The 12,121-nt window shown below is 40.1% G+C and overlaps 1 protein-coding gene across 3 annotated transcripts in view; it reads right to left on the minus strand.

Moving 5' to 3' along the window:
* The window catches only part of SMC2 (structural maintenance of chromosomes 2), a 150,533-nt gene that overhangs the window by 20,459 nt on the left and 117,953 nt on the right, over nucleotides 1-12,121 (minus strand). For all 3 annotated transcript variants that reach the window (XM_071665525.1, XM_071665524.1, XM_071665526.1), the window contains exons 15-17: nucleotides 11,400-11,521; nucleotides 6,095-6,233; nucleotides 190-383 (exon numbers count right to left, since the gene is read on the minus strand). In XM_071665525.1, the coding sequence (XP_071521626.1) occupies nucleotides 190-383; nucleotides 6,095-6,233; nucleotides 11,400-11,521 (455 nt within the window). The remainder of the gene's footprint in view (nucleotides 1-189; nucleotides 384-6,094; nucleotides 6,234-11,399; nucleotides 11,522-12,121) is intronic.

Here is a 12,121-nt window from a genome sequence, read left to right on the forward strand (position 1 = left end):
GCAGTCAAATGAATGTGTTACACCAAAATATACACTATCAACATTCCTTAAGGACAACAGAGTATGATATATCTTAACCTATCACAAAATTCCACTTTTTCAATTTCAATAAACATTCTACATGCAAAAAACCTCAGCCAATCCCATCTAACTCTGAAGATTACTTGAATATATACAACAAACAAATACCTGTTTTTTGAGGTTCCATTTGCTTCTTGTTTCTGCTGCTACTTTCTTACATCTATCCAGTTCTACAGTAGCTGCCTTGAGCTCCTTTTCTTTCAGTGATTTAGCATTCTTGATTTTGTTTTCAATTTCCTTCACTTTTGCCTCGCCTTCAATGTCAACTTTTTTGCATCGCTCTAAAGTTGCCATGCAATCCTCTGTTAACAATAAATATGTTCTGATTGAGTCACCAGGGAAATGTTAATGATCAAAGGAATTAAAGGTAAGTAAATATTTTATTTAGTCTCAATTTGTTTAATGCAATCTCTCACCTTGCTTTTATCAAATGAAAATGTCTAAGTGCTGAAGCCTTTCAAAAATAAATGTTTTGTTAGTTTATACAGGTTTCGTATGTCATTTATATATCTATTCTCTGCAGTTTCATTGGTTTATGAACATTTTGCAACCAAATTTGCTATAGGAGATGCTGACCCTTACTAATTCGCAACTTGTGATCCACTTTCAAAACTAGATAAATACAATACTACAATGAATTTCAAAGAAGTAGGCAATTACCCAAATCTTGTCTAAAAGTAGCACAAAAGTTAAACTTGTTGTTACTAATAAGAATAAATAAAACATGGTAAATAATGAGATATTATGATACATTTGAAAACTGTAAGTTTAGAAGCATGAAAACTTTCTGGAATGGTATCCCATAAGCCATCACACTGGGTTTAAAAACTATTCATCCCATTATACTAGTGAGGTTAATGCCTCCCATCCTTCATTACCCAACTGATAGATAGTCTGCAGTGTCGCTCAGCTCAAGTCTGCCCTCTGACCAATAAACAACCTCAACTCAGTAATGAAATCATTGTTCCAAGTAAACTCTGACCATTTCGCAATTCTTTAGGCATGAGGATCAGGCAGAAGTGGAGGTATGGGGTAAGGAAGAATGGAGAGGTAAAAAAGTTGGCAAGCAGGAAGATGAATCAAGAAAAGTATGGGGAGGAGTATGAAAGAAAGGTAACTGAAAGCTTAGATGGAAGTGCAGTGAATGGAGGAATGCAGTTATGTGTGAATGAGGTGTTTAAAATGTATAGAGAAATACTAGTAAAGGTTGTAGAATCAGTATTTGGATACAAGGAAGGGAGATACAGGAATAAAAAAGGCAATGCATTGTGGACAGAAGAGATTAGAAATGCTGTGGAAGAAAAGAAAAAGGCATATGGTAGATTGCTCAACAGGAATGTACCAATGGAAGTTCAGCAACAGAGGAGGCAAGAATACAAAGTATGCAAGCGGAACGTTACAAAGTTGACAGAGGAAAGCAAAGAAAGAGTAGATGATTTTGGAAGAAAGTGAAGTTTCAGGATAACAAGAAACTATATTGGAAGGTGAAAAAGGAAATAGGTGGACGTAGAAGTGGAAATGGTAATGTGAGAAGTACGGAAGAGGAATTATTGAATCAAAAGGAGGAAGTGAAAGGAGATGGAAAGAGTATTTTGAAGAACTGATGAATGTGTGAGAAGGGGAAGCAGCAGTTGTTACATGCATGAGTATGGAGGAAGGAATGAAGAGAATACAAATGAATGGGCCTATAGCAAAATGGAGGTAAAAAGGGCAATAATGTGGCTGAAGGTAGGAAAGGCACCTGAAGTGGATGAGATTACAGCTGAAATGCAGAAGCATGGAGGAGAAAGTGTGATAGAGTGGATGCACCTTATGTGTAATTTAGCATGGAAACAGAATGTTGTGCCTGAGGATTGGGTGAAAGCTACTATTTTTCCTTTATTCAAAAGAAAAGGTGCGAAGGATGTATGTAGCAGTTATGGGGGAATAAGTCAATTAAGTATACCAGGAAAAGTATTATCTTTTTTTCTATTATACTTTGTCGCTGCCTCCCGCATTAGCGAGGCAGCGCAAGGAAACAGATGAAAGAATGGCCCAACCCACCCACATACACATGTATACACATACACGTCCACACATGCACATGTACATACCTATACATTTTAACGTATACATATATATATGCATACACAGACTTATACATAAATACTTGCTGCCCTTATTCATTCCTATCACCACCCCCGCCACACATGAAATATCATCCCCCTCCCCCATGAGGAAATGTGTATGCAAGAATATCAAATGACAGTGATGGCAGAGATTGAATGCAGAATAAGTGAAGAGCAAGGGGATTTTAGGAAAGGCAGGGGATGTGTGGATCAGATTTTTGTAATAAGATAACCATGGAAAAGTATTTAGCAAAATGCAAGTTGTATGCAACTTTTGTGGATCTGAAGAGTGTATGACAGTCAAGTGGAATGTTTTGTGGGATGTGTAAAGGACATATGGTATGGGGAACAACTGCTGAATGGTGTAAAAAGGAGCAAATGTGTGTGTAAGAGTGAATGGAGAGCTAAGTGAAAGATTTGGGATATATGTAGGTGTGTGGCAGGGCTGTGTGATGTCACTGGCTTTTTAATACATATATATGGATAGAGTAATAAGTGAGATGAAAGCAAAACTAGGGAAAAAGGGTGCAGAGATGGAAGGTGGCAGTGAGATATGTTGGCTACTCGCAAGCCTGTTTTTAGATATGTTATTTGTGGAGAGTGAAGAGGAGTTGCAGAATGTTGTGTATTTTATGATGTGTGTAAGTATAGGAGATTGAAGGTAAATGCAAGCAAAAGTACAGTAATGGTGTCTGAAAAGAAACAGTAAAAATATAGATTTTGTCAAACCATGTAGAAGGAAAGAAGAAAGTGTACTAAATTGTGCTGTGGAAATGGGAAAAAACTGGGAAAAGTGAGGGAATTTAAGTATCTGGGCATTGTCTTGGGTAAGTGTGGTGATATGGAAGGAGAGATAAGGGAGAGAGCAGTACAGGGGTAGAAGAGTCATTGGTTCTCTCAACAGAATAATGAAGGGTAGAGGCGTAAGCATGGAAGTGAAGAGAGGATTAAGGGACACCATAGTTCTCCCAACCCTGACCTATGCAGCCAAAACATGGACATGGAATGAGGCACAGAGGTAAAAAATCCAGGCTGTGGAAATGAGCTATTTGAGAAGAGCATGTGGTGTGCCTACATGGAATGAAGAAAGAAATCAAAGGGTGTATGAGAGAAGTGGCATGGTAAGAAATGTAAAGGGAGTGAATTGTGGAGTGGTAGAGTGAGTGAAACTAATACTTTGAGGTGGTTTGGGCATGTGGAAAGAATGAAAGATGGGGTTTACAAGGAGAGTATGATAAGACAATTAAAGGAGTTGGTGTGAGTGGAAAACCACCTGTGACATGGGAAAATAAGATGGATGAATACTGGAGGGAGATAAACAGTGGAAGAATGCGTGGAATGGTGTATGCGAGGGAGGCATGTAAGGAAAGGGATAAATGGAGACTCTTTTGCTGTGGCAGATAGATAGGTCATCAGTAGAGTCACATCTTATTTTCAGAACACAGATGTCGACCATATGGTGGTCACTGTCAGTGTGACTATTTCTTGGCAACAACTGGGAAAATGCTCACTAGATGTTGCCTGAGAGTTTTTCATACTTCAAAATTTACATTTCTCTCCAGGGATGGTTTGTTGCATAAGCCACCAGAGAATATGGGATCAACATGGGGGAGGAAAGGTTGAGAAAAACTCCATCAATGGGCCAAGTATAGCAAGTAAAATACCTTGAGAGTTCTTTTGGCACACTTGGGTCCTGATGATGGTAACCTTAAGGCCACACGAGAGAAGACATGACTGACAAACATATTAGAGAAAATACAGAGACCTCCTTGATAATCTCCTTCAAGAGAAAGTTTCTCAAAAAGGTTAACAATGGAGGCTACCTTCATAAACTCAAGGCCTCTGACATACATGCAAAGTAGATTCACAAAAACAAATTTCTTGGTCTACACAGAGATGTCCCTCCTGAATGGTCTTAAGATTCCTGGATACCAAAGCCGTTCCCCTCAGAATCTCCTGTGATTTATGAGAGTAATTCAATTTTCACTGCCCACAGGGAGCATTTTTTAAGTCTGGACACTGTGTAGTAACCAACTCTTCCCTTTGCACCATGGGCTGTCATGAGGGGTCTTTAATTATCATTATCATTATTATTCTATATCTTCATTCCTGTTTCCCATTTACTGCATTAGTGAAGTAACATCAGGAATGGAAGAAAGGCTGCATTTACTCACATCCATTCTCTGGCTGTTTAATGCACAAAAACAACAGCTCCCTATCCATATATTCCACATAACTCCAATTCACTATCTTGTACATGCCTTTCTCCCTCCTGCATGTTCAGGCCCCAATCGCACAAAATCTTTTTAACTTCATCCTTCTTTATTTTCACTCCAACAGTATCATAATTACTATCATTATTGTTATCAAACTTATCATCATTCATATTACAGCATTCAAAGTCACTCAGGACTAGCTAATCACAGGACTTAGAATTCTTCTTCTTTAAGAATAACAATACTGGTATCATTAACTTTGGTAAAGTTCTAGTTTAGGGGGTAACACTGAAATAAATGCCAGTGATGGATTTTTTTTTTCATAAAATCAACAGCATAGTATATTTAGGTTTCTTGGGAACGTTGGATAAGGTTTACCTAGACTTTGTTAATCTTTAAAAGTGTTTCCCTTACTGTTATGGCACCACAAACTTTCCCAGATAAGCAGAGCCCTCCCTACCACATAACAGATTCAGATTTCTTGGGTTCTGTTGATCTTAAATGCACTTCCTTTACTTCTATGGTACCATACAATTTTCAGATCAGCACAGCCCTCCCTATTACGATGTAGGTAAGGTTTTCATAGGTCTTGTTGATCTTTAAAAAATGCTCCTTTACTTTTATGGTATCTCCAATCTTCCCAGTCAGCACAGTTGGTAGTGAATGAAATGAGAGAGGTGCATGAACAGTGCAAATAATGGGAGATGTACATGAGGAAGCAGCAGAAGTTGAAAAAAGAGTACAAATGAGAAATGGGGTAAGCGGGTATTATAAACTTCAGGGAAAATAGGATTTTTGGAAGGAAGTTAATAGAGAGAGAAAACATGAGAACAAACAAAAATCAGCGAGTGGAGCATATGGGAAAGTGGTAACAAGTAGTGACAAGGTGAGGAGGATATGGAGAATGTACTCTGAAAGACTACTGAATGTGTTTGATTACAAGGTGGCAGGTGCATGGTGTAAATTTAGGTCAGGGATGTAAGCAAAGAGAATCATGGAGAGTGGTTAGGTGAAGAGAGAAGAGGTGGTGAAATCCTTGTGTAAGATGAAATGTTGCAATACAGCTAGAGTGGATGGTACTGTAGCTGAATATCTTAAGGGGTTGATTGTGTTGTTGACTGGTGCTGAAGGACTGGCAGAATGCATCTATGCTACCACTGTATAAAGGCAAGGGGGACAAAAGTAAGTGTTTGAACTACAGTGTTATATGTTTGTTGAGTGTATCTGATCTGTATGGGAGAAAGGTGACTGAGAGGGTGAATGCATATGCAGAGCATCACATTGGGAAGTAACATTGTGGTTGCAGGAGTGGTGGAGGATGTATAGATCTGGTGTTTGCTTAGAAGAATGAGTGTGAGAAATACTTAAAGAGTAGCAAAAGGATATGTATGTGGCATCTATACCCTGGTTCAGTCCACTGACTGCAGTAATGTGATAAAATCTAACTTGTAAATTCCTGTATGAGTTCAATTAGGCTATTCTGTTTGTTGACTATAATCAATTCATTTCTGGTTAATATCTAAGAAGAAAGCGATATCTAGAAAAATGTTCTACTCAGGATATTAGTCAAAATGTGAAGGAAAAATGCATATTCCAAAGTGCAATGATGAAAAAAAAATTCAAAATCAGTTTAACAGAGTAATGGGTACATATCTAAAAAGAGGAAAAAAAGTGAAAAAGTGAACTAACTCATCATTTTTTCCAAGGCATTGACTTCTTCTTGTTGCTGGTAATGGGTGCTTTGTTGTATCCTCTGCTGACACAGCTGGAGTTCATGGGATCGAAGAGTGTACTGTTGTTTTACTGATGAGTATTTATCTGCATTCCTCTGTGGAGGAACATGATAGCATTTGACAAAGAAGTGCAATGGCAAATAAAAAATCTTCATCTAACATTCTTATTGTCTATGATTTACATCTAACATACACATCTTACCAGCATATATGATATCTCTGAGCTTCCAGCTTAATTAAGCTGTTTTTGCAACTCAAATTTCATTTCAAATAGTAAGCAGAAATTAGATTTGTTCAAGCAAATTTTCTGCAACATGTGTATCAGTTCCGCATATGGGCAAATATATCTAAGAACACTTTTTTAAAGGAACTAACATGGCAGGAGCAAAAACATGCCTTAACCATGGCCATCTCAGATGAAAGGTAAGATAACAAGCAAGAAAAAATGTAACAAGGATAACTGTGGGCTCTTCAGGCGTTTGTACATTTAACTCTTAACTCATCATGACAGACATCTATACAAGTTGGATTAATCTTCTAGGGTTACTCTATGTAGATTTGCAAAAGTAGAACCATAATTCGGGTACACCATTGAAGCACATTATTAGAGGGGTGTCAGTGAAACATGAGACACAGCATAGGCAGGTCATGGCTGGCTTGTTGGTTAAGGGCTTAATGTTGATATACATAAATATTTATATTTATTTATTTTGCTTTGTCGCTGTCTCCCGCGTTTGCGAGGTAGCGCAAGGAAACAGACGAAAGAATGGCCCAACCCACCCTCATACACATGTATATACATACACGTCCACACACGCAAATATACATAGCTATACATCTCAATGTACACATATATATACACACACAGACACATACATATATACCCATGCACACACTTCAAACTGTCTGCCTTTATTCATTCCCACTGCCACCTCACCACACATGGAATACCATCCCCCTCCGCCCTCATGTGAGCGAGGTAGAGCTAGGAAAGGACAACAAAGGCCCCATTCGTTCACACTCAGTCTCTAGCTGTCATGCAATAATGCCCAAAACCACAGCTCCCTTTCCACATCCAGGCCCCACACAACTTTCCATGGTTTACCCCAGACGCTTCACATGCCCCGATTCAATCCACTGACAGCACGTCAACCCCAGTATACCATCTCGATCCAATTCACTCTATTCCTTGCCCGCCTTTCACCCTCCTGCATGTTCAGGCCCCGATCACTCAAAATCTTTTTCACTCCATTTTTCCACCTCCAATTTGGTCTCCCACTTCTCCTCGTTCCCTCCACCTCCGACACATATATCCTCTTGGTCAATCTTTCCTCACTTATTCTCTCCATGTGCCCAAACCATTTCAAAACACCCTCTTCTGCTCTCTCAACCACGCTCTTTTTATTTCCACACATCTCTCTTACTCTTACATTACTTACTCGATCAAACCACCTCACACCACACATTGTCCACAACATCTCATTTCCAGCACATCCACCCTCCTGCGCACAACTCTATCCATAGCCCACGCCTCGCAACCATACAACATTGTTGGAACCACCATTCCTTCAAACATACCCATTTTTGCTTTCCGAGATAATGTTCTTGACTTCCACACATTCTTCAAGGCTCCCAGGATTTTTGCCCCCTCCCCCACCCTATGATTCACTTCCGCTTCCATGGTTCCATTCGCTGCCAGATCCACTCCCAGATATCTAAAACACTTTACTTCCTCCAGTTTTTCTCCATTCAAACTTACCTCCCACTTGACTTGACCCTCAATCCTACTGTACCTAATAACCTTGCTCTTATTCACATTTACTCTTAACTTTCTTCTTTCACACACTTTACCAAACTCAGTCACCAGCTTCTGCAGTTTCTCACATGAATCAGCCACCAGCGCTGTATCATCAGCGAACAACAACTGACTCACTTCCCAAGCTCTCTCATCCACAACAGACTTCATACTTGCCCCTCTTTCCAAAACCCTAGCATTCACCTCCCTAACAACCCCATCCATAAACAAATTAAACAACCATGGAGACATCACACACCCCTGCCGCAAACCTACATTCACTGAGAACCAATCACTTTCCTCTCTTCCGACATGTACACATGCCTTACATCCTCGATAAGAACTTTTCACTGCTTCTAACAACTTGCCTCCCACACCATATATTCTTAATACCTTCCACAGAGCATCTCTATCAACTCTATCATATGCCTTCTCCAGATCCATAAATGCTACATACAAATCCATTTGCTTTTCTAAGTATTTCTCACATACATTCTTCAAAGCAAACACCTGATCCACACATCCTCTACCACTTCTGAAACCACACTGCTCTTCCCCAATCTGATGCTCTGTACATGCCTTCACCCTCTCAATCAATACCCTCCCATATAATTTACCAGGAATATTCAACAAACTTATACCTCTGTAATTTGAGCACTCACTCTTATCCCCTTTGCCTTTGTACAATGGCACTATGCAAGCATTGCGCCAATCCTCAGGCACCTCAACATGAGTCATACATACATTAAATAACCTTACAAACCAGTCAACAATACAGTCACCCCCTTTTTTAATAGATTCCACTGCAATACCATCTAAACCTGCTCCCTTGCCGGCTTTCATCTTCCGCAAAGCTTTTACTACCTCTTCTCTGTTTACCAAATCATTTTCCCTAACCCTCTCACTTTGCACACCACCTCGACCAAAACACCCTATATCTGCCACTCTATCATCAAACACATTCAACAAACCTTCAAAATACTCACTCCATCTCCTTCTCACATCACCACTACTTGTTATCACCTCCCCATTAGCGCCCTTCACTGAAGTTCCCATTTGCTCCCTTGTCTTACGCACTTTATTTACCTCCTTCCAGAACATCTTTTTATTCTCCCTAAAATTGGGGCACAACAATGCCCCAATGCCCAGAGATCTTTCATTGGTTTCCCCCCAGCAGCTTCATATGTCCTTGTTCAGTCTCCTGACAGCAAGTCAACCCTGTATGACACATTGTTCCAATTAACTTTATCCTGTGCCTGCCTCTTACCCTCCTATATGTTCTGGCCCTGATCATTCAAGCTCTTTTTCACCCCCGTACTTTCATCTTCAATTTCGTTTCTCCTTCTCCTTGTCCCCTCTATTTCTAAAACATATATCTTCTATGTCAATATCTCCTCAATCATCTTTTCCACATGTTTAATCATTTCAGCACACCCTCTTAGGCTCTCTTAACCACATTCCTCTAATAAACACCCCCCCCCTCTCTCTCTCTCTCACCCATTTATTATCTACTCAATCAAACCACCTCACACTACATACTGTTCCTAAACATTTCATTCCAACACCCTCCTCTGCATATCCTAATGTATAGTCCATGCCTTGCATCCATACATCTCTGGGACTACTATACCTTCAAACATACCCACTTTCATCATTTAAGATACAACCTCGATTTTCAAGCATTCCTCAATACTCCTAGGACCTCCACTCACTCGCCCACCCTATGACTAACTTCTGCTTCTATGGTTTCACATACATATATACATACCCACACACACACAAACATATGTATATAAGGATCTGGAGAATGCATATGACAGGGTGGGTAGAGATGCTTTATGGAAGGTCTTGAGTATACGGTGTGGATCGTAAGCTGCTACAAGCAGTGAGAAGTTTTTTATCAAGGGTGTAAGGCATGTGTATGAGTAGGAATAAGGAGAGTGACCTCTGTGGCAGAGGTGTGATGTCCTTATGGATGTTTGATTTGTTTATGGATAGGATGGTTGGGAGGGAAGTGCAAAAGTTTTGGAGAGATGGGTGAGTATGCAGTCTCTTGGGGATGGAAGGGCCTGGGAAGTGTTTGCCAATGATACAGCACTGCTGGCTGATTCAAGTGAGAAACTGCAGAAGTTGGTGACTGAGTTTGGAAATGTGCGTGAAAGGAGTTAGCTGCGAGTAAATGTGAATAATAGCACGGTTATTAGGTTCAACAGGGTTGAGGAACAAGTTAGTTGGGATGTGAGTTTGAAAGGAGAAAAATTGGAAGTTAAGTGTTTCAGATATCTGGAAGTGGACTTAACAGCTAATGGAACCATGGAAATAGAAGTGAGTCATAAGGTGGGAAAGGGAGTGAAGGTTCTAGGACCATTGAAAAATGTGGGGAAAGAGAGAAATTTATCTCGCAGAGCGATAATGGGTATGTCTGCAGGAACAGTAGTTCCAACAATGTTATATGCTTGTGAAGCATGGGCTATAGATAGGGTTGTACGGAGGAGGGTGTATGTGTTGGAAATTAAATGCCTGAGGACAATATGTGGTGTGAGGTGGTTTGATCAAGTAAATAATGAAAGGGAAAGAGAGAGATGTGTGGATATAAAAAGTGTGTGGTTGAGACAGCAGAAGTGGGTATGCTAAAATGGTTTGGACATATGGAGAGAATGAGTGAGGAAAGATTGACAAAGAAGATACATGTGTCAGAGGTGGAGGGAAGAAGAAGTGGGAGACCAAATTGGAGGTGGAAGGACTGAGTGAAAAAGATTTTGAGCAATCAGGGCCTTAACATATAGGAGGGTGAGAGGTGTGCAAGGAATAGAGTGAACTGGAACAATGTGGTATCAACGGACTGAACTAGGGTATGTGAAATGTCTGGGATAAACCATGGAAAGGTCTGTGGGGCCTGGATGTGGATAGGGAGCTGTGGTTTCGGTGCATTACACATGACAGCAAGAGACTGAATGTAAACAAATGTGGCCTTCTATGTCATGTTCCAAAATTATGTACGCACTTGATTTTCCCCTCCTAAGAATAAAATACTTGTGTTTCAGTAAACCTTGGAGTATAAATAGTAAACCAGTTAACCATTTCAAGATGCCCAGGGTTCGATTGGAATAGAGAACTGACAAACTCCAAATGACTGGCAATAACTTTGTGTATCAGCTCATACTCACTATTAGTCCATCTGTAGCAGTACATATTTTTTCAGTTTGACATTCTCATCATTAAACAAGTGGGGCTGCTGTATCCTTTGGCCTATTTTGATGTTTTCCACTTTTTGCTTTACCAGTGTAGACTACTCCCTTCTCTGTCTATTGCCAAAAATCAACGCAATACTAAATTCTTCCTTACTTGCAGGTTCCTACACCACTCTTAGTACCTCCCAGGTACTCTCTGTTTCTTTCATGTGTATATGCCTAAGTGTGTGTAAATGTTCATTCACGTATCTATTTGTTTCTAATGTTTTACAAACCTGTAGATGGTGTAGGTGTTGCTCTACTTGTTGCAGCTGCTTAGTCTTTGCTGTTAACTCCTCATGATATTCATGTATGGAGTCAAGTTGAGCCAGGACACTACTGCCTTGCCGTCTTGCCCCTGTATTAAGTAAAACAATTGATATAATAATGATAATAACAATAACTATAATAATAATAGTAATAATAATAATAACAAAAACAACAAGAACAATAATAATGATAATAATGAGTCAGTTGTTTGCTGATGATACAGCGCTGGAGGCTGATTTGGGTGAGAAACTGCAGAAGCTGGTGACTGAGTTTGGTAAAATGTGTGACAGAAGAAAGTTGAGAGTGAATGTGAATAAGAGCAAGGTTACTAGGTTCAGTATGGCTGAGGGACAAGTCAATTGAGAGGTAAGTTTGAATGGAGAAAATCTGGAGGAAGTGAAGTGGATTTAGCAGCAGATGGAACCATGGAAGTGGAAGTGAGTCACAGGGTGGGTGGTGGTGGTGGTGGCGGTGGGGGGCGCGCGCATGTGTGCGAAGGTTCTGGGAGCGTTGAAGAATGTGAGGAAGGCGAGAAAGTTATCTCGGAGAGCAAAAATGGGTATGTTTGAAGGAATAGTGGTTCCAGCAATGTTAGGTGGTAGCGAGGCATGGGCTACAGATAGGGTTGTGCGGAGGAGAGTGGATGTGTTGGAAATGAGATGTATGAAGACAATATGTGGTGTGAAGT

Source organism: Panulirus ornatus, chromosome 10, assembly GCF_036320965.1.
Source record: "Panulirus ornatus isolate Po-2019 chromosome 10, ASM3632096v1, whole genome shotgun sequence".
In the NCBI taxonomy this organism is placed as follows: Eukaryota; Metazoa; Arthropoda; class Malacostraca; order Decapoda; family Palinuridae; genus Panulirus; species Panulirus ornatus.